General features: G+C 43.6%; 2 protein-coding genes across 2 annotated transcripts in view; one reads left to right on the top strand and one right to left on the bottom strand.

Annotated features, from left to right (window-relative positions):
• The first annotated feature begins 2,332 nt into the window (after window positions 1-2,332).
• On the top strand, window positions 2,333-11,909 carry SELENOP (selenoprotein P). The gene is made up of 5 exons (XM_088469446.1): window positions 2,333-2,433; window positions 4,453-4,668; window positions 4,981-5,193; window positions 7,554-7,671; window positions 9,987-11,909. Exons 2-5 carry the CDS (start codon window positions 4,466-4,468, stop codon window positions 10,302-10,304), a joined length of 852 nt encoding a protein of 283 aa, XP_088325572.1. The 5' UTR covers window positions 2,333-2,433; window positions 4,453-4,465; the 3' UTR covers window positions 10,305-11,909.
• A 1,445-nt stretch (window positions 11,910-13,354) lies between these two features.
• The window catches only part of CCDC152 (coiled-coil domain containing 152), a 62,815-nt gene continuing 52,492 nt past the window's right edge, over window positions 13,355-23,677 (bottom strand). Inside the window, exon 8 of the mRNA XM_088469500.1 lies at window positions 13,355-13,477. Within this exon, the coding sequence (XP_088325626.1) occupies window positions 13,355-13,477 (123 nt within the window). The remainder of the gene's footprint in view (window positions 13,478-23,677) is intronic.

The raw sequence follows: 23,677 nt of genomic DNA on the forward strand, positions 1-23,677 counted from the left end.
TGAAATCTCCCTAACTATCTATAAGACCACAATTTCCCAGTCTCCCAAACCCCTGCTTTATTGCTTACTAGCACCTCTCCCATTCCTATTTATTTCTTAAAACTAATGCTAGAATACGCCTCTCTTACCAAACTTACCAAAACCATTATTTGTTCTTTTATCTCCCACCTTGACTATGACAACCTCCTCCTATCTGCCATGCTCCTCACCCATATATTCTAACTTTGATCCTTCGTAAATGCTGCAGCAAGTCTGATCTTCTTATGTTGCTATTCCACACCTGCTGCAACACTTTGGCTCCCTTTGTCACTCAGAATTCAACTAACCCTTACCTAAAAAGCCATCACCACCACTCCTTTATACAGCTGAAATCTTATTTCAGAATATTTTCCATCTCATAGATCTACCACTGACCTGCGCCTTGACTCACTATGTGTTTGGTACTACCTCTCATGTCGGCCTACAAGTGGAAACACTTTGGGGCCTGCTCTGACCAAGAGCAGGGGCAGGCACAGGCTTGAAGGGTGATCACCCAGGGGGGACGGTGCACTAATGTACAATTCCCTGTATTTTTTCCTGGAGCAACGAGAATCATGTCATGACACCCTGCTGAAGGAGCCATGCAGATGAACGGCCACAAGACAAAGAAGGTAAGAGGGGCCTGGAGCAAACTAGGAGACATGAGACCAGAGTGAACGTGGGAGATTAGGATGGAGAGACACAGGAAAAAATGAGATTGGAGATACAGTGAAGGGCATGAGGCTGAAGAGACACATTGGGGCATGAGGTTGGAGAGACACAAGGGGGCACGAGGCTGGAGAAATTTAGGGGGGGCATGAGGCCATAGAGATACAGGGAAAAAGAGGCTGGAGAGACACAGGTCAAGCATGAGGCTGGAGAGACACATGAACTGGAGATATACATGGAATATGAGGATGTACAGATAAAGGGTGACAGGAGCTAGAAAGACACATGAGGGATGAAGCTGTAGAGACACAGAGGTATGATGCTGGAGAGGGACACGGAGACATAAGCTGTAAAGACACAGGGGGCATGAAGCTGGATAGATACAGAAGGACATGAGCTGGAGAGATGCAAGGGAGAAAAGGGCTGGAGAGGTACAGAGGGCATGAGGCTGGAGAGACATGGGTGGTGTAAGAGGATGGAGAGACACAGCAGACATGATGCTGGAGAAACACAGGGGTAAGAGGCTGGGGAGGCACAGGACATGAGCCTGAGGATGGAGTGACACAGGGAGCAGGAACTGGATAAACGCAGGGCTGAAGAGACACGGGGGCATTTACTAATCAATTCTGCCCTTCAGCATGTTTAAGGGAAGAATTAAGTATCCCTTAAATGTACCAATACAGAAAGCAGAAGGTTCATCTGTGTGGGCTAACGTCATATTCAGATGGCATTAGCCTATTGACTGCAGTGGGGTAGCCAGGCAGCCCTGCAGGAAAGGGTTCTTGCAATCCATCTCCATGGACCCTCCCCACCCCTAGGTACACAGCTGGGGTGTCTGTCAATCCTGGGGATTACAGGTGAGATTGTTTTGATCCGTCACAACACTCTCTAAACACATATGTGCAGTGACTCTCTTGTATTCACATTGCTGCGGTCATTTAATGGCTGCAAAGAAATGGCTGAAATATCTATAAATCTGCTTCACGTGACCATTCACAAAGTTGCCTATGGATCCCTAGCCACATTTGAAAAATCACTAGCTGGGGCCACAATCCTGGCCCTCAGAATCAGAGCCATTGATGGCAAGCCTCTTAGCTAAGGGAATAACTGCCATAGGTGTAGGAGCCTGAAATATTATAGGGACCACAACTGTGGGGGGGGGGCTGCCTTCCCCATCAAATCCCCAAATATACGTTTTTCACAGTCAATGGTACAGTACATGGGGGCCCTTATCAAATGTTTGCCATAAATTGTCATGTACAAATATACAACTCTTGCACTCCATCTCGTGAGCTGAATTCTAGTCACTGAAAAGCAACTAGAATAGCACTAGCATTGCAAAGAGAACAGCAGTAATACTGCAAACTCTGCAACTTGCAGCCTCTTCTTCCTCAAGATGTGGAGCACAGAAAAAATGTAAGGTCGGAGGCACTCCCTATCCGGAGTGGAGCGATCCATTCTCTTACACGGGGGGGCAATGCCATAAATGCATCTTCTTTGGCTTATGCGACATAGTTACACATTTTACATATTCAGCATTTACATAGGGAAAGTATCTCAGCACGTGTTTATGCCAGCAGGTTGTGCCCTGGAGGCTGTGAAGTAATAGCTTTATTTCCAGTACCGTCCCACAAACTGCCCTGGACTTTGAGTCTCTGTGCAGACTGATAAACAAGCTCAGTATAAATAGGGAAAGGGTAGAGGTCTGCATAGAGCCAGCACAGTCTGCAGAGGACCAAGGACAGGGTAAGATTTTGCATGTTAATACTGTTTGTTATCCTATAGCCTGCTTGTAAGGCTACCTCTGCTCCATGGCCATATCACTGCTATTAAGGATTCTAGTATAAATACTTTATTTACACTTTGGCAATTTAAGCGACCGTCTAAAGCGTTACAGCAACTCTCAGGATCCTCTATTAACAAGGTTAGATTTGTAAAGTTCTGTGGCAGATCCCCAGGCGGCCTTATAAGCCTGCAGCTGGAGATATACATTACATACAGTATTATATGTTTACACATCCTAGATGGCAGGAGCTGGTTACATACTGTACAAGTGCATACTTCTGGCAGCTGTACAGGTTTCTGCAACCTGACTTCAAGTGATAAGTCTGCATCTTATCTTAGTGCCACAGCTGCAGGATCGTCACACAGACTTGTAATAAAATAAAATGTATCATCACACAGACTTGTAATAAAATTAAATGTATCTGAGTTTATGTCTCCAGAGAAACCTTAAAAAAGTTTGAATTTCTTGCTAGAACTTTGCTGACAATATTTGAATGACTCTATAACAATAGAACCGCAGACTGTGTACACACCTTGTCACTGTATTTTTGCAGTCAGCATGTGAAAGCACATACATATTGCAAAAAAAAAAAAAAAAGTTTTTCAAACTTTTTTTTGGCAAAATAATGATACATATATGGCGCCACTAGAATCTGTTGCTGTGTCTGTAATTAGCACATATCAGTATACAGAAAAGCACATTAAAACTCAGGTTTTAAAAATAATATAATAAAAAACAAACCTTACAATTGTGAACAGGCCCTAAAGCTGGGTACACACTGGAGCCGATTTGCTGTTTCATAAAAATAAATTGCCTACGTCACTCAGTGTGTAGCGGCGATTGCGCGCCTCTGTGGTCGCTAGCGACGGGCACTAGGTTTGATGTTCTACACATGAAACCTAGCTATATCACTAGTGACCTGTAGTAAGTTTAATGAAGGACATAACAGTGATCACTCCGTCGTTCATTAACTCGTTCAAGTGAGTACGGACAATCACTGCTCAAGGGCATTCGTTCCTATGTCGGAATGAATACCCATTGCTACAGTGTGTACAGAGTAACGGAACACATAATGTTTTAGATGGAAATATATTATAATATGTACATTGTTCTTTTACTTTCTATGTATTGTTGTTCCAGAATGCAGGTTATAGCACACTTTAGCCTTAATGACTATTTGTTGCATGCTGTAAGTTGTATTTGTACTGGGCCATTACTACGTATTGTGTTACTCGTGATACATTATTATTCTTCTCAGAGATGGGGCGAATAAACGCACTGACAAACCGACAATTCTGCTATTGAGAATATAATTGCAGGGAGACAGGGCTCAGCCAAAACAAAGCTATTGGCATTAAACATGTTTCTCTCTGTAAGTTGGAGAGCAGCCCATATCAGATGGGCAAGGTGCATGTTATTGCAGATACTGTGGGAACGGGCTGTGCTCTATAATGTGTTTACATTGCACCCGCGATATCATTTCTGCCAGAGCGGGGATATAAGCAATCCAGGTGCAGACTGAACAGCACAATATGTTACCTGAGTAGAGGCTGTGCTGAATAACAAGCCTATACTGTAATAATCCCCAGTTTTACCTGTGAATCATGATGCCAGTGGTTTACTAGAACTCTAATTACTGCAGACAATAACTCTCAAGTCTCCTTCTGTTTGTTATGTCAGTGTTTCTCAAACTCGGTCCTTAGGGAACCCTAACAGTGCGTGTTTTCAGGGTACCCTTAAGAATTCTAAGTATTACCTGTAGATCTGTTGTGTTAGTCAATTAACACACCTGTACTCCAGCTAGACGATCTGGAAATCATGCACTGTTAGAGTTCCACGAGGACTGGGTTTAAACACTGGTTTCCAGCGTTGAGTGTTGCAAACAACCCCAAGTTTGAAGTTAGAGTTTGTTGCTGTACTGTTATTGTCCTGAATGGTTTCTATGAGGTGATTATGACAATGTGTTTGTTTCCTTGCAGGTAAAGCCCAACCATGTGGAAGGGCTTTGCTCTTGCCCTGGCTCTCTGTCTTCTCCCTTGGGGAGGGGCAGAGAGCCAGGGTCACCGCACGCTATGCGCAAAGCCGCCACCATGGAAGATAGGAGCCCAGGATCCCATGCTGGATTCGTTGGGATCTGTTACGGTTGTGGCACTTCTCCAGGCCAGCTGATACCTGTGCCTCCTGCAGGCTTCCAGGTGGGTCAGCCTCGGTGTTCTGTATACCTGTACGTGTGCTTGTCATATATACGCCCTCACCCATTCCGATTGCTGAGAAACATTTTTCCTATTTCTCACCCAGAAATGCAGTGCCCAATTCTTCCTCTCTTACTCCTGCATCCCCTCTCTCAATTTCTATCTATATATGTTTTTGACTTTCTGCACCCTCAATAGACACCCTATGTGTTATTTACTAACATACAATGTAACCAAAGCACTATGAGAATGAAAGCTGAGGCTTGCCCTGTCCACAAGATCTTTTCCTAATATGGTGCTTATTAATTATTCTAGTTTGGATGAGCTGCGGTTGAAGCTGGAAAATGAAAGCTACGTTGATGTTTCCTTCATTGTCGTCAATCATCAAGATGAACGTTCACAGGGAAAATACAGTGACCTGAAATCCAGGGTCTCGGAGCACATTCCTGTCTATCAGCAAGAGGAGGGAAAGCCGGACGTCTGGAGTCTTCTGAACGGAAACAAAGATGATTTTCTCATCTACGATAGGTGTGTAATAACACGTGCAGTGGCCTAACTAGGGTATTTGGAGCCCAGGGCAAATGTTAAAATGGAGCCCCCCTCCCTATGTGTGCGCTTCGAAAAATGGGCATGGCCACAAGGGGAGTGGCCACTGAAAAATGGGGCATATCAACATGACACACACCCCTTTCTTGTCACTGGGAACATTTCTTTCCATATGCACCCTATGCAGTGCCCCTAGTAGTGCCCCTTATACAGTACCCCCAGTAGTGATCCCCCATATGCAGGCCAAGAGTAGTGAACCCCCATATGCAGTGCCCTTTATACAGTGCCCCCAGGAGTGATCCCCCCCTTATGCAGACCCCCAGTAGTGCCCCTTATACAGTGCCCCCAGTAGTTGTCCCCCTTATGCAGGCCCCCAGTAGTTATCCCCCCTATGCAGTGCCCCATTTGGTGGTTCTCCCTTTTCAGTGCCCCCTGTAGTGGTCCCCCTGTGCAGTGCCCCCAGTAGTAGGCCCTCCTATACAGTGCCCTTTATATAGTGCCCCCAGTAGGAGTCCCCCTTGATGCAGTGCCCCCAGTAGTAGCCCTCAGTAGTGGTCACCCACGATGCAGTGCCCCCCCCAATGCAGTGCCCCCAGTAAAATCCCCCCCCCCCAAAGCAGTGCTCCCAGTAGTAGTCCCCCCCCCCCCCCCCCAGTATAAGTATCCCTCCCCCCCGAGAAATACACACTGGAAATGACACAATAAGTAAAAGAAAAAAACTTACCTGAATCCACGCTCCGTCTCCCGCCGCCGTCCGCACGTCAGTCCTCCCGGGCTGGGGCACTCTGCATTATGGGAAAGACGTCATGATGTCTCTCCGATTACCCACTGCAGGAGCTGGAAGGGAGCCAGCTCTTGCAGTGGGCGCTGCAGCAGTCAATGAGAGTCTGTCTGACTCTCATTGGCTGCTGTTTAACACACATCTCCGCCAGCGCTGACGGAGATGTGTGTGCAGCAGCAGCAGCCAATGAGAGTTTGTCTGATATATGTATTTGCGATTGATGATTGCATAGCACAGTGGCGTCATGAGGCGCATGCGGGCCGCACCCTGGTGTCACCCTCAGAGGGGATGACCCAAAAATTCCAGCTCATTTGCAGTGACAGGAGCCGGGTGCTGCAGTGTGACATTCTCCTGTTGCAGCACCCAGCTCCAGTCACAGAAGAGGAGCTGACAGCTGATGCTGGTATACCCCCGAAATAAAGTAATCGGGATCCCTCACGAGGCCACTCCCTCATTTTAGGACACACCCCCTGGCCCTGATTCAGAGGCGTCCGCTCTGAATCAGGGCGTCTTTTTTTTTTTTTTTTTTTTTATGGAGCGGCCTCCTGGCCGCTCGCATTGCTGTGGGTTGCCACTCACAGCTAATGCGAGCGGCCAGGATGATGGTCACGATGGTCAAGACCATCGGGCTTGCAACGAGACCCTTGTGATAGGGTCTCATGGCAGCAAGCCCCAGAGAGCTTTCGGCTCAAACAGAGCTGAAAGCTCTCCCACTGACATCACTTGTTCTCATGGGAACGCCTCCGTCTGGGCAGCCACCCCCCCCGGCCCGCCCACCAAAGGGGGCGTGCTATCGATGTTGAGTGACTTTGGTGCGAGACCCGGAGCGATGGATTGCCCATCGCTAACCAGGTCTCGCGTATGCGCACGACGGAGCCGGCTCCGTCGTGCGCATGTGCTCTGGGCCACCATCGACCCGGTTGCGAGCGCTCAGCGCTTGCGTCCGGGTCTGAATCAGGCCCTCTTTTCAGACACGGGCGACCACCAGACCCAGTGACGCCTCTGGCATAGCACAAAAACAAATACAAAATTGTCTGTTAGTAAATGTGTGATTTAGCCACAGAAACTCAACATCGATGTTGACCGATTTTTGTTAGATTAGAAATATCAATGAAAATCGATTAAAAGCAACCTTTACCTAATATACCCCTTACTAGGAGTATTCGTTGTTTTATTTATGCTGTGTTTAGACCACATAAGCTGAGTTACTGGTTTTTTTTTTTTTTCATGCAACTGAAAATGTGAATGAATAGATCATGTATGTGTGACACGCATTTGTTACTGACATTCTCACTAGCGTTTGGTGCTCAGTATAAATTAATATATTTCATATATTTGTTCTTGCATTTTTTAATCTAAATACTATTGAACCAGAACTATTGCGAACTTGTATGTATTTTATTGTTGAGAAATTCATAAAATCACAAGAAAATTCTGCCTAAATGTTTTTTTTTTTCCTGTTCTTATGTATTAATATTGACCTGCTACATATCTTCCCTTCTATGCACTAATAATATAGGTCAGAACGGTATTTTTATTGCATGTTTTCCTTCTTTGTCAGGTGTGGGCGACTGGTGAAACACATCGTTCTCCCTTTTGCATTCCTGCAATTCAATTACGTTGAGAATGCAATAAAGTCCGTGTACTGTGACAGCCCCTGTGCCGAGTGCAAGCACCAGGTGATTAAATGGCTCCTCTCTAGATGAAAGCTCCTATTCTTATTATGAGGTTATGTTGAAGGAAATTATTTCTAGGGAAGTTACAACGACTTTTAATAAAAATGTTACTACATTAATTAGGTAACCCTGTTTTTGGGAGTTATTACAGTATATGCAAACCTTAAATAACGTTATTGGACTGTAATAGCATAGAGAAGCCTTTATTATTATAATTATTATTAATATGCATTAATTGTCCCTCTGTTGTATGCTTACATCAGGGGCGTATTAAGAGAGGAGGGGGCTCGAGTGGTTTCCCCGTCTGGGGCCCTTTCCTCTCTCCCCGGCGGCTGGCAGAAGACTGACCGCAGCAATAATAGACTCTGGGCACTAGAGTCTGTGCCCAGAGTCTACTGCGCATGTGCAGGTCACAGGGAAAAGGGCACGGACGCCACTTTCCTGGTGGTTTCCTCACTGTGCATGCGTGGCCACTGTGCAGGGCTGAGACACCCAAGAGGGAAGTATTAGAAAATATGGGTGCAGGGTGTGCTGTGTGGGCCCCCCCCCCTGGACCCAGGGGCTCGTGTGCACCGCACACCCTGCACCCGTTATAAATACGCCCCAGGCTTACATGTACTGTACTTTAAATGACTGCTGTGGGCAGCTGATACATGGTACTACAGAAAGCCCTGCATTGAGCTCCAGATAAGAAACTCATATAAACTTTACTTCTTTTTTGTTTATGAACCTTTTTAAAAATAAAAAATAAGTATTTTTCCATAGTGGTGAAACCGTGGACTGGCACCTTCTCTGTTTGACTTAAGGGCTTGATCCAATTAGGAGCGAATTGCCCACAGTGCGAGTAAGTGAGGCTGTAGGCCGCACTTATGGTACCGCCGGACTCGTACATAGGGCCGCAAGCAAAAATCTGCGAATCCAGGTTGAGATCAGGTCGCGAATTGTACGCTGTTGCAACAGCAACTCTCTCCATTCTCACCTTTTTACAGAAGAGTGGGAGTCGTGCTGCATGTATAGGGCCACCATGAGTAATGTCAGACTCCGTACAAGAATGGTGAGGCCGCGCTGTGTTTGGAACATGGCCACAATGTTAATTTCGGCTCCCATACAGTATATAGATTTTGCGGTGGTGTCACTGTTGGACACCATGTTGGACAAGCTGCACTTGTTTGGCAGACCAGGGACCCCAGGCAGGCCCCGGACCTGTTACCTCGTAGCCCCAGCCCACCCTAGCCCATCTAAGCCCCCCTGTGTATACACCTGCCATGTATTAAGTAGTCTCCTGAAAAGTATAAACTTTATAAGGCATCAAGTTCAAACTTTCCCTTTTTTCTTTACTCCCATTTCTTTAAAAAAACAAAAACAAAAGTCTGGCTCCCACAAGGCAACCTGATCATACCAATATTATAAGATAGAATTCCCATAGTTCAGAATATGTAGTACAGCTAAAATATTTACTCTTATTATTACTCAATACAGTGATTTATTTAAGGGGCTTTCAACTTTCGGATGGCCAGTTTATTGGCTTGCACTTGCTCTTCTTCTACCAGCACTGATGCTTTATTGTTATGGTTCTATACAGCCAAATCTTTATACAGTCAGCCAAAGAGCCTGATTCATTACGGATTGCAATTGCAACAGCGTACGCAGATCAGCCGATGGTGCATACTGCGTATTGCACTGCAATCACCTAAGTATATACAAAGCCATCGCAGAGTGAGTGAGGGGAGGTCAACGTTTGGGGCTGGTGACGTGGTAGTGGTCGGAGAAACGCAGACGTGCCTGTCCATTTGAACGCTATAAGCCTAAATTAGCCGCAGCTTGAGCACTTGTGCGTGAGGGGCCAATGTTACCGATGTATATGCAGGATTGCAAGGTATTACGATGAGATGGCGGTAGTGGGCGTTTCTATGCTGGCTGTGCAACGGCTTTGCAATTGAGTCGTGATGTCAGTGTCGGCGGTCCCTGCAGCCACTGTACCGACGATCAGCGGGTTGCCCGTACTGTCAGCCATAGGTACTGATATACAGTATCTGCAAAATATATATCGACATCAGCTGTACTGCAGGGCTGACATGATATGTCTGTGAATGACGTCATTCACAGATTATCGGGTGAACACACCCGCCGATGCACTCCCGATATATTTTTCTTCGATCTATGTTCAACAAAATAAATGCACAATTACAAATGAAAACAGAAATATAGTAGTATATTTAGTGAAAGATGCTGGATGAAATGTACAACTATCTGAAGGTTGATAACGCCCTTCATTATTGTGCTTACTGCTGTACTAATTATAATATGAATTTTTCTAGACTACTGATGACATATGCAAGACCTCAAAGGAGTCGACATCAAAGGAGTCGTCAACACAGGTCAGTTCCGATGAAGAGTTGGCAGAGTCAAACAAACATCCCCGTCGCCATCATCACAAGCACAAGAGCCATGGTGCCCAGAAGAAGGAAGAGGCTGCCACGGGGGAACCTAACAGGCCAAAGGGCCGCCTGGGAGAAGATTGCCAAAGTCAGCGCAATAAGGCAGCAGAGCGTACGGAGTTGGGTGAACGGGTGGGAGAAGTTGTCTTTGTCCCACCTAGAGAGGCTGACACCCCAGCCCTAGAACACAAACTCTGAAAGAAGGCTAAGTCCTGCAAGAGGCAGTACCTCTGAGATTGGCAAGAGGAATCAGGCAAGGTATCAAACAGCTGATGCTGACATTGCAGACAGCTGTCTCTTGAGACGGCGAGGAACGGCGTCACCTGACACTGAAACAAGGGTCTCCCAGCTTCCTGAACGTGACAGGAACTGCTGTTGGACACCCTGAAAGAAACCTGACAGTGACGTCTGTCCCAAGCTGCATGACACACAGCTAGTGCGGGCCAGCCTGATGACAAGCTCCCCTCAGAGACAGAGCACCGTGTTGCTTGAGAATGATCAAAGGAGAAAGAAAACTGAGAGTGACAGGAACAGTGCAAGCTTCACCAGTAAGCTGCTAAAACATTACATATCAGTGCTCCCGGTATGCATCCCCAGCATTAAAGCCACCAGTGCAGTGACAAACCTGATTTATATGCATAAATATGACAGCTAAATATGAATTACTCCTGCCAGAACATTGCAGGAACATCCGCCAGTACATTGGGGCTTAAAAGTTGCAATGTCATAACAATAACATATAAATCAGTGATCTAGAACAGACTCATTTAGCCTGTGGCTCTCCAGCTGTTGTGGAACTACGAGTCTGGCAAGGCATGCTGGGACTTGTAGTTCCACACTAGATGAAGAGTGGCAGAATACTCTAGTCTGATTTAGAGGGGTGCATATTCTGAACACTGTGCAGTGTTTCTGTCTCCTGAGATCAGTGTGGTTAAACCGTTTGCTGCTGAGAAGAGCAGTGACCTGCAGCGCAGTTAGCTGCTTGACTCCCTGAGCATTGAACAGATTAACCCCCAGCGGGCCTGACATCTGAGCCCCTTACCATCCTAGAACATGTGAATGCAGCTCAAGTATTTTGCCTCTCTGGTTCAGCTCTCGAAATCGTGGTTGCGTTAATGAAGGCCGGAGCAGAAACTACAAAATAGGGGCTTCTGTTTGATACTCGCAGTCATAACAGGAAGGAGAACTAGAGAAGAGATCCAGCTTTTTACTCGTATTTCATCTTTTTAATTCTTAGAAACTTTTATTTTCATAGTCCACTTTAGTTTCAGCACTCCAGAGAACACTGTTTTCTTTGCTCAAACGTTGTAACTAACTAGAAATATATGTTTGGAACCAAGGCAGTATATTTACAAAGCAGCGCCTCGGCAGGGTTGAGCTCAAAATTTTAAGCAGCACTAATATTAGCTGCAAAACCTGCCGTGTTTTGCACTTAATATTATTGCCGCTTTAAATTTTTAGCTCAAACCTGTCGAAGCTGCTTTATAGACATACCCCCAACATGTTTTTTATTCTTGGTCTAACTACTTGTGCAACAGTGGAATATTAAAAATGTTTTTGTTTGTTTGATACTATTACCTATTTCACATTCTAAATACTAACTGTTTTGAGATATTAGGTTTGTTGAGTCACTTGTTTTAATAGCAGACGCTGTAAATCAATGATGGTTTGTAGGGAAATCAGCTCCTAGTCAACCTGAACAAACTTTTATAGCAATGCTGTAAAGCAGGAATGTTAGAAGTGTCAAAGGATGGACGAAAATGTCTGGCATCTCAAAACAAACACAATAAAAGTTTAAATACACTTTGGTGTCCTTGTCCTGTGTTTTTAAGTAATTGTAAAGAGAAGTAATGGCAAAGTCAATGCAACATGCCTAAAATCTGTAATTATACCTTTCCCCATTGACTACCTAAATCTGGGTATACACTTATAGATATATTGCCTGTTCCATGGAATGGGTAATATATCTACAGTGCATCGCCGCGTGTGCACAGCGGATAATTCTGTGAACGACGTCGTTCCGATCTGCTGTGCAGCACAGCAGGTGGCCGATATTTCTGAAAGATGGGATGTAGTCGGCATCCCGGCGTGCGGGATGCAGACGGTCTGAATACCGGTGCCGAAATCCCGACCGCCGGCATCCCGAAGGTAAGTATCGGGGTGTTAGGGTGAGGTTAGGGTTAGGTAATGGGGTTAGGCACTAGGGGGAGGGTTAGTTTTAGGCACCAGGGAGGGAGGGTTAGGAGATTGGTTAGAAAATACTCAACGCTGTTCTCTATGGGTGTCTGGATTCTGACTGTCGGGATGCTGCTGTCGGCATTCTCACCAGTGGCATCCTGACAGCCTGGATTTCATACCCAACTCCTGAAAGATATAATGGTCATCTGCTGGTGTGTACGGGCAACTTGCCGATCACCCGTGCACTTGCTACAGGGACCTGACGGTGATTAACAGCTCAACTGGGCGGGTGATTTAAATGCCCACCCATTTAAGCTGTCAAGCCCAGCACATCGGGCAGACAATTGGTAAGTGGGTGTACACTTATCAATCATCAGAAATGTCTGCAGTGTACCCAGCTTTAGAAATAATACCTCTAGGCTATCCCAAACCAAGGATGCCAGCAATTACAGAGATACTGTCCTGGTCTTCATAGTTTTAACAGGTGGGACAAGTATGACAGTAAAACTCCTGTATTGTACAGTTGTTGGTGAAGCCGTGGCAGCCATAGACAGGGCCTCTGACACGTCAGGCAAGCCTGGAAGCGGGGGTAGGTGTGGCCACTGGGGGGAGTGCGGGAGCGCAGGTACCCCACCTTGTTGCATGCGCAACTATGGTGGGCGTCGCTCTGACCCTTCCCCAGTGCATACACCATTGGGGCATTGATAATGCACTCATGGGGACGCCTCCCCTGCAGTCACGGGCCCCTACAGAGCCCAATGTAATCCATACCCCTCCCCTTCTTGGCATCACTGGCCATCGAATCAGATCCACTGACAACTTTGCAATGGATTCGGTTTACTTTTAGTAGTTAGCAACAGGTATACTGCTACTATATGGTGCCTTGCAACTGTACATTTCTACCTTTTTAAATGCATTCTATGGAGTATATTTACTAAAGTGAGAGTTTTTAGAAGTTTCTAAAAACTCTCACTTTAGTAAATATACCCCTAAGGGTCTACCATGGGGAAAGTTCAGTTCATCAGATATACATGTGTACAGATCAGTATGGATTATCTGCAGTGCATTCTTCAGAAGCGTCTCCTCTTCAGACGGGAATCTAAGCCATTGCTGAGCCTCCTCTCCAGATCCTTAATGTTGTTGCGGAGAATTTCAATTTCCTTGTTCTTTTCCTCCTGCAAATGCTGAAGTTTCTGTGGGAAGAAAACCAGCTGTGAGGTTCCTGATAAGGAGCATTGAGCATACAGCTTCACTTAATTGTGTTTCCACATTCCACCAACACTGTAACAATGATCAACCTGGCCAAAGTTATAGCAGAACAACCTGCTGACTAGTTATGTATCCGTAGCGGGACATATGGCACGCGTCCAGTAGATCTTGTGCCAAATGTTCTTCTTACGTATAAAATTATACAGGCTGTTTGTTCTTTCATTTCACTTTTGCATCTTACAAATCTCTGAAAACTACCAAAGTTTCCCCATAATGTCTGTACATACCATATAAGACTATCGGAGGTAATTTTACTAAGAATCGTGTCCGATCGAGTTTTGCCGATTTAGAAACTCATCTTGCATGGCTGAAACTCGGGTGATTTTAGGCTTCTGAAACACTCAAAGTTACCATGAAGCATGTTTAGCTGAGATTGTGTTTTCTGAAGGCGTATGTGATCGAGTTTTCTCCCCCCAAGTTTTCAGTGTCTGATCGCAGCCAAACTCTTCCGAACAAGCAGCCTGCACATATCAGTGAGATATGTGAAGGCTGCTTGTTTGTCCTATAAGTTAAATAAATGGTTAAAAAAATAAAAATACGTAGGGCACCCCAAAAAAAATAAAAAAAACAAGCCCCGGGCTCCTCAGCCAGTCCTGGTTCCAAAAATAAGGGGGAAAAAGACTGCATAAGGTTCCCCCTATTTTTAAAACCAGCACCAGACTCAATTCCAGCCTCGTGGCATCTGTCAGTAGCCAGAGCCGCCAGCCAATCAGCGGCCGCTAATTGTAGAGCAGCCGCTGATTGTCTGGCGGCTTCGGCTACTGACAGATGCCTCAAGGGTTCTTGTATTATAAGGCGGGTAGTGATGCATGTGGTCATGCTAAATGAATCGCTAAATGTATCGCTAAGTGTCCAAAATGGTTAGGGGTCTCGGGTTGTTATTTAGCCAAGACTCCTGGATACTACGGAGACCAGCGCCAGCATGGAGGTGAGTTTATTTTTACAGGTAATCCATTGGATTTCTACATGGAGAAGGGGACAGAACATCTGGCAGCAGGTAAGTATGTGTGAGTGTGGTAGGTGTGCAATACAATTGTACAAATTCTATGGTGTGTGTGTTCAGTCCTTTTTCTAACTATTTTTTTTTTTACAGGGGGGTACGGGTGCCGGCCGCCTGCTGGCACTTGTAGTTAGACAAGTGCCAAAGGGCAGGCACGCTGACACCTGTAGTTCCACTGTAAAAAAACAATAGTTTTCATTCTACTTTCACCACTATTACTCCTAGGGGTGCAGGGAAGACCCAGGGCTTCAGCTTAAGCCTGGGGTGCTTGAGAGAGGGAGACCAGCTTGGGGTGACTGGCTGGGGTGATAATGTTTTGCCGGGGAGACCAATTTAAAAACTATGGGGCACTGTACGCAATTTTTCCCCCTCTATTTTTAAAATCAGGACTGGCTCAGCAACCCAGTGCTAGTTCCTAAAATACTGGGGAACCCTACGCATATTTTCCCTGTATATATTGACTGACTGAGGTGCTTGGGGCTTGTTATGTTTTTTGGGGGGTATCCTATGTCATTTAAAAGAAAAATAACCCTTTAGGTAGTGTTTAGAGGCAGAAACATACACAAATCACACTGATCTGTATATGTTTCTGCCAAACTCGCAGCTCAGGAGGTGGTCTATTTGAAATTTGTATTTACAGTATGTCTGAGTTTGCTACAATTACACCCGTGATTGTAATTACGATTCTTGGTAAATTCCAAGTTGTATATTTTTCAGTGAAAGTACTTTCGAGTTTTGCCAATGGTGTATTTAATTGTGTTTGCAATCTCCGAGTTTTTCCGTGTAAATAGAGAAATTTCTCCCAAGTTTGTCTTTAGTAAATTTGTGAGTTAAAAAAACACACCCGAGATTGCAATCTCGACCAAACACGATTCTTAGTAAATTTACCCCTAGCAATCTGCAACTTCCAGACTTAAAGGCCACAACATTACTCCATTCAGGGGCATCTTAAGAAAGGAGGGGGCCCGTGTGCACTCACCATGCGGGGCCCTCTCCTCTCTCCATGGTGGCTGGCAACCGACTGACGCGGCTGGCTAGCCACTGGAGCCTTAGTAGACTCCGGGCACTAGAGCGTGCCCGGAGTCTACTGCACATGCGTAGAGTGCCGGTAAATGGCCGCGGGACCACGGACAGGTGAGTTTAAGACACACTGCACCCATTATAGATATGCCACTGACTCCATTCTTATCTTTCTCTACATATAGATTTATTCTTTCATTAATTATTGTGTGCATACAATAAATGGAAAAGGAGCCCCAAAACATCTGCCACCATCTCCTCTGCTATACTGTAACCTAGATGTACTGCACCTTGTTCAACACAAAATCATTTTTCGAATTTCAGTTAGACTGTTTGCTGCCTTTTGTTTCCATTTTTTATGTATGCATACATTTCTTGTTGGGAACTCTCAGATCCAATTGATTCAGCACCAAACAATTTTTTATTTGAATCATAACGTATTTTTTGCATTGATATGTTTTGTCCAGCTGTCTTTCAAAGCATTGGGGAATTCAGTTAACTCACCCCCGCATGCAAAGGGGACGAGTTGCTGTTGCAACAGCATGGAAATGCCAGCAACTACTTCGGAAGTCGCCCCACACCTGCGTCTCGCACCAGACTCGCACATTTTTGCTCGCAGCACTATGGGGTTGTGAACAAAAATGTGCGAGTCCGGAGGTACCGTAAGCGATGCAATCACACTTAATTGAATTCCCCCCCTAAGGGACACATTTATCTATGCTATTTTGCATGATATCCCCCTTAGACAGACATTTTTAGGTGATACCCGCAAAAATAAAGCATCCTTAGTGTGTTAAAAGGGGAAACCACAGCAGATATCTCCGATATTTGTTGTGGTCTCTGAGTGATCGCAGCAGATAAGGCCCCAGCAGCTTCAGATGGTGTTAGTCGTTGTACCCTCTGGGCCACATAGCGCCCATTTTTCCCCGGCGCTGTCCGCTTGCACATTCGCCAATACGTTTGAATTAACTGCTACTTTTTTTTGCACAAGGATGACTATAATTTCCTGGCACACACATTGTAATCTTTGTGCAAGAAGGAACTCTCAGTATTTGGGCCTGATTCTGAGTGGCACACAAACCACGAACAATGCCAATCTTCACATAGTTCAACGATTATTTGCAACTGCACATGTGTAAGAAATTCTAAAATGCTCTACGGCACATGCGTTACCAGGCGTGTACACAGAAAGCTGCTGTTGTGACCTGGACAGAAGGTATCAGTAGTGTGGCATTCTTGGGCGGTGACTAGAAGGTGGCTGTATGCATACAAAAATTGTCCATCTCATGGGTGTGTTGTGGGCGTGTCAGTGTAGGTGTTCACACAGGCACAGACGCAAGCATAGGAGACCAAACTCAGATGGAGAAACTGCACCTGCCATAGTGGTGGTGCACTTGTAGATGGTGAAATTGATGATCGCGAATAAGGATGTTCCAAACAGTATTACAGCATGCTTGGAGTCTAAAAGTGGGCAACTCACAGCTTGCACAGTCAGGCGAACGGATGTGCACAAGGTAAGGAGTTTGTAGCTACATTTGCATAAACTCGTAGATGGGCGAATCAGAATCAGGCCCTTTATGTGGTAAAATTATACATTATGTAAACAATTTGAATCATGTCGAACACTGGCTCAGTAAACTTAATAAATGCCCAATAACTTTAATGACATTAGCGGTAAACAGTCTTGAAGAAGAAAATAAAATTACATTAAGCAACAAATTGCAACATTATAAATGGAACTTAAAACACCATTGAAACCAGATGACTGGCAGAAAACTGAAGGCTGAATAAGTATCGTTTGGGAGAAGTACACCAAAGGCATAGGCACTTCTGAAACCAAAAATGATTGGTTCACTAATATGACCAAGTGAAACCCTATCATTTTGTGTGTTTAAAGGAGAAAATTCATTAATAGTTTTCCTTATTTTGTAAAGCTACATAAATGGGGACCACTATAAAACAGATGGTATTCCTATGCCCATTCTAGCTGTCATTATTTATTGTACTTAAAAAAACACTCCAGTGCCAAAAAAATCACAGGAAATAATATTATTTGGAACAAAACAACTCTTGAAAATTAGCATAATAAAGAAATTTTTATTTCCATTATTATTTAATTGTAAAGTGCACTAGCCACAAATAGACAAGGTCGGCCATTTTATCAGCTGAAACAATATTCATGCGAATACACCATGAACCAGGCACCTGCAGTTAGGGTAGCAGAGATTCCCGTGTCATACTTCTGAGATTTGATATAAAAATGATTAGCATAATACAAAGAAGATATTTATAACTTATAAACATCTTCTTTGTTTATTGTAATCATTTTTATAGTTAACACTCAGCAGCTTTGTGGAGCTCCCTGGGATTGTTGGGAGACTAGAGATGAGGCAACAACAGCTCAGCCTCGCTTCTGTATAGTCAGTCACTGCTGGCAGAGCTGGGGATGGGGCCACACCAGAGTCATACCTCTGCATATGGGCGGCGTGCTTTGAGCACTAATGGACACCTTGGATGTGTCATGTGACCAGGAAGTGCACTGCAGTGTTTAGAGATCAGAGCTCAGTCAGCAGATGCAAGATAAGACACAGTGACGGAGGTATTAGAATCAATGGACACTGAAGCTTAGTGTAGTGAGGTGAGAGTTACAGTGAGTAGGGGTGAGACAGGCTCCCGTACTTTTTTTTTTAATTCAATAAGTTTTTATTGATTTTTATAAACAGTTACAAGCATAAAAATTAAACTGACAGTGCTGAAACATTGTAAAAACAGTATATTGACAATTGTTGATTCACAATAAATTGTATTTCAAAGAGAACCTGGACGTGGCCTCAATTTGTTATAGTCAAACATCAACATATAATATATAGAAAAAGCAACTTCTGAGAGGATCTAACATAGCCGTTTAGAGTTGATTTCGGCCAGTCAAATCTCAAATATATCAAAAGAGAGTGTTGCAGCGCTGCACCTTGATGCAAAATGATATAATACTAACTATCAGTCTTAATCATACAAATCAAATGGTATATATGTCAGAATAGAAAAACTGCAAGTAGCTGGTGACAAGTGTAAATGCCTGTGTTCGGGTTTAATGGGTATTATAAATAATCATGGAAGTAGATACCATAACCTGAAAGATGGCTAATAGCAATAAAGTTATAAAACAGTGGGAAATAAAGTTAAATTAATTTATTCAGTATGCGCTAAACCAGAGTAAGCCAGAAAAGATGCACTTGTAGGATAATCAATTTGTCAATAGATGTGTCTCAGATTGGTGAATGATGCATCCGTTAGGAGTGAAAAAAGTAAAAAACAGGGGGAATGTGTCCATGAGCGGCGTCCCGCTAAGGTGATGTCTAGTTGGGATGGATGAAACAGATGCCCGGGGTGGTCTTCTTTGGGACAAAGAGTACGGTCACTGTTTATGGGGAGAGGTTGCCTGGCTCCAGCACGTGAATACCAAGCGGCGCAGCTGCCGAATGGTGCCTGAATGAACAGGCTACCTCCGGCAAGCCGCACCGCACACTGGTAAGTGCTGTAGTCTGCGGGGGGGGGGACGGCACGGATGCAGCGCTAATGAAAGCAGTGCACCGGGCATACTCCACCACAGATGGGGGACTTACCTCTCTACCCACGCGGGCACCGCTCCTGTCCTGCCGGCTCGTTTCCACTTGGTGGTGAGGCTTGCTTCCGGGGTAGGTCACGTGACTTGAGGGTTCCAAATAATAGCGTCCTGCCGTGTAGCGGGGAAACTTGATAATAGTTCCTAGTTCCTGCACGTTGATCTGGGGTCTCTGGTAGTAATAAACAATAGGTGAAAGAGGATGAAGTTGGATAATAGTGCAATCGTCTCCAACGCGTTTCAGCCTTTAGGCCTTTTTCAAGGAGGTAATGGTTGTAGTGCGGCAGTCTCTATAAGTAGTTGAGGGGCGGTTCACACATATGCAGATGGGTCTGTAGTGATTGGTTTAACTGATAAACACTCTGGATTGGTGTGATCTGCTGTCCATCATATAGTTAGACAGGGTGGTGACAGGTAATTATACTTAAAGCCATCAATCCTAGTGTGAAACATCGCTGATGGCATTGCAATAGTCGTCTAAATTATAGTCCACTAAAGGTCTTGAACGGGGCAATAAGTAGTTCAATAATGCAGATCTTATAAACTGCATATAAATGTGTATATCTGTTCCTCACACCCTAAATGGCCAGGGTGGGGCATTCGCAAAAGATGAGGGTAAACAATGTAAGCCAAATGATGATGATCACATTAATTGCATATAATTGACATGACTTCGTTATCTTTATTTAAGCCCCTGGGTGCAAAAGTCTTCAGTTCGTGCATCCACTTAAGTTCTTGTTTGTTTATTTTGTTAATGAAATTGCCTCCTCTCCAGTTTGGTTTTATTTCCTGAATCCCTATAAATGATAATGAGCTATAATCACTGTTGTGAAAATCTTTGAAGTGTTTAGATAAATTGTGCTCATCCAAGCCTTTTTTGATATTACGTATATGTTCGCTGATACGTGTACGCAGTGGTCTTATAGTGCGGCCTATATATTGTTTCTTACAGCCGCACTCAAGTAGATATATCACTCTCTTACTGTCACATGTTATTCTATCTTTGATCTCATATGTGATGTTCGTATATTGTGATAGGAAAATACTTGTAGGTTTGGTACTTCGTTTGTGGCAGTTCACACATCCTGGGCATTTGCCACAGTAAAAAAATCCACTCTGTGATTTATCTATGGTGGTTTGCCGTTTGATGGTAGGGGCAATATGATTATGCACCAATTTAGATCTTAAATCTGGTGCTTTTCTATATACAATATTAGGATGTGGGGGTAGTTGATCTGCTAGTGTTTCGTCCTCTAAAAGTAATGGCCAGTGTTTCTTAATGATTTTTTGTACATCTTTGTATTGTCTTGAAGAGCTGGTTATGAAGAGGATCTTACTCTCTGATTGATCTAATCCCTTGTCTTTATATTGTAGAATTGTGTCTCTATCTAATTGTTCTATTTCTTTGAAAGCTTCTCCTAAGGTGGTGTTGTCATACTTTTTTTCAATGAACTGGGTTGTTAGTTCTTGTCCTTGTTTGATGAACTCCTCCTTCTTTGAGCAGTTCCTTCTTAGTCTGATGTATTGACTTTTGGGCACTGCTCTCAACCAGTTGGGGTGATGCCAACTGTCATGTAAGATGAAGCTGTTGACATCTACCTTCTTCTTAAATGTTCTGGTTTGTATGGTATTATTATCAATATATATCTCAAGGTCTAAAAAGTTAATATTCGTTCTGCTATAATCTGCTGTAAAGATTAGATTGTTATCATTAGTGTTCAGTCGTTCTAAGAACTTTAAGAGTTGTGATTCGTCACCTCTCCAAATAATCAAAATGTCATCAATGTATCGTTTCCAGAGCACGAGATTCGCCCCAAGCCCCGGATCACTAAAAACATGCTGGTCCTCCCACCAACTCATGTAGAGATTAGCGTAACTGGGGGTGAATCTCGTGCCCATGGCGGTTCCGGTGTGTTGCAGATAGAATTGGTTCACAAACCACACATAATTGTGTTCCAATATGAATTGTATACACTCTAGTGTGAAATGTCGTTGTGTTTCTAACATGTCTGGATCCTTAACTAGATGGTAATTAATACTTGAAATGCCTTGATTATGGTCTATCACTGAATATAATGATGTGATGTCTGCTGTCACTAACCATAGATTGTCATCCCATGTGATATCTTGAAGGTGATTGATGGTAGCTGTCGTGTCTCTTAGGTACGCCTGTTGTTTTTGTACGTATGGTTGTAGTATCAAATCTAGGTATTCCGACAGTTTGGAAGTTAAACCGCCTATACCTGAGATGATCGGTCTTCCTGGTGGTGATTCTGCGTTTTTATGAAGCTTAGGTAAATAGTAGAATACCGGTGTTATAGGGTCATGTGTTTGTATATATTTAAATTCTTTATCTGTAAGAACTCCAAGTTGCAATCCATTCTGTAATAATTTACTGAGGAGTTCTTGGAATTTAATAGTTGGATCTGCCCTTAGTTTGGAATAGGTTGTCTCGTCATTTAGAAGTCGTTGTGCTTCTTTTATGTAATCCTGTTTATCCAGTATTACTATCCCGCCCCCCTTGTCTGCGGGTTTAATGATGATCTGATTATTGTTTTGGAGCTCTTGTATTGCTAATTGTTCTTTACGAGTAAGATTATTCATCTTCTGTTTGTGTCGTGATTCTCCTAATTGCACAATGTCCCTTTCTACCATCTTAGTAAATGTTTCAATATGTGCCCCTTGTAGGTGACTCGGATAAAATTTGGATTGAGGTTTGAGGGAGGTTTCATGTTGTGTTGAGTTCCTTATTTCTTTTGGTATTGTGGAAGAAAAAAATGTCTTTAGAGTCAATTTTCTCTTAAAGCTATGTAGATCTAGGTAAGTCTGAAATTTGTCTAATTTGTTAGCTGGGGCAAATTTTAATCCTTTATCTAGGAGTCTCATTTGTTCTACAGATAGTTGTGTGTTACTTAGATTGAAAATCCCTTTACCTACTTCAGTTGTGTCTTTTTGCATGTTTTTCTTGCTTGTTTCACCTCCTCTACATCCTCTTCTTGTTTTTCTAACTTTCTTTTTCCTTGTTGGGGTGTTGGACTTATTAGGATGGTGTTCATAGGATCCTGGTCTAAAAAAAGGGGAGTAATGCATTCTGTTGTTGGGACTACGTTTAGTGAGAGTTCTGTAGGTGGTAATTCTGTACCTAAGGGTGTGATTGTTGATGTAGTTAATTCGGGTGGGTCTGGGATGCCGTAGGATGTGGTCGCTTGAATAGGTACCTCTAAGGGTTCTGTTAATGAAATCTGTTTGTCATTCAGTATACTACTATTAATCCACCCTGTTTCTAGAGATAATCTGGCTAGGTCCTCATATATCTGTTCGTCTCCAATATCATGAACTGAGAATGAAGCGTTAGAATCGTATTCAATAGAGTCTTCAGGTACCTCCTCTACAATCTCCTGACCTGCTGACTTGATGTTATGTCCTGTCTTATGTATTCTAGACATATATTGTTGGTATGTCAAATTACATTTTTTGTAGATAGGGCTATGCGTTTTGACCCTATAGGGATGTTTTACTGTTGTTGCTTGCTGTTTTTTTGTTGTCATGTTCCTAGTGGGCCTAATGCCGAATTTGTCCCTTAGAATTTTGTTTATCTTGGTTTCTATTAGTGTGTTTTCACCCCTTAGTTACCTATTTGCTGTAATCTCTGAATGTGTTATGAATTCTTGTTCATCATGGTATGGTTCTAATTGTGAGTGAAGATAATTTCTTCTTCTAGTTGTTTTAATTGTTCTTGTTGTTGTCCAATGATTAATTGGATCAGTTTAATTGAACAGTTATGTAATATGTCATCCCATTTACTCATGAAACTCTTGTTTTCTTGGTTGTGCGTTGGTTGTTTCTTAATACATAAGCCTCTGGGTATTAGATTGTTATCTTGATACCACTTTAAAGTGTGTGTGTCCCACCAAAGTTTGGTTTCTTTACTGACTAGTTTTTCAAGTCTGAGGAAGATGTCACAAAATGTTGAGCCTTTAGTGTGGGAATTGTGTGTGGTTAGGATTGACCCAAAAGCATCCCTAGCCCTTTCCTCCCTTTGGTTCCTAATTTCTAACAATCCCATATGTAGACTCTTGCTGCATATATGTATCCTTTGAATCTCAGCTAAACATCATACAAATGTAAAACTATTATATCAGACATTTGATATTTATCATCAAAATTCAGTAAGCAATCATTAATCATCGGCAGACCCTCAGCTGGCATGACAAGCATGTGTCGATTCAAGCCACCTAGACCATATCTTAAGAAATTTATTTTCTGACTTCCTGGCTATAAATACATATTTTTCGTGTGAAACTACTTTATTTACCAGCGATATCCATGCGTTAATGCTCGGGGTGCAGGGCGCCATCCACTCCCTCGCTATGCACACTTTAGCGAGCATGCACATATTATTTACAAATAGTTTAGAGTATTTATCAATAGACTCATCTTCAATGTTAGCCAGAACACAGGACACCGGAGTGAGGACATCTT

Source organism: Taudactylus pleione, unplaced genomic scaffold (genome assembly GCF_031769625.1).
Source record: "Taudactylus pleione unplaced genomic scaffold, aTauple2 ptg000092l, whole genome shotgun sequence".
Taxonomy (NCBI): Eukaryota; Metazoa; Chordata; class Amphibia; order Anura; family Myobatrachidae; genus Taudactylus; species Taudactylus pleione.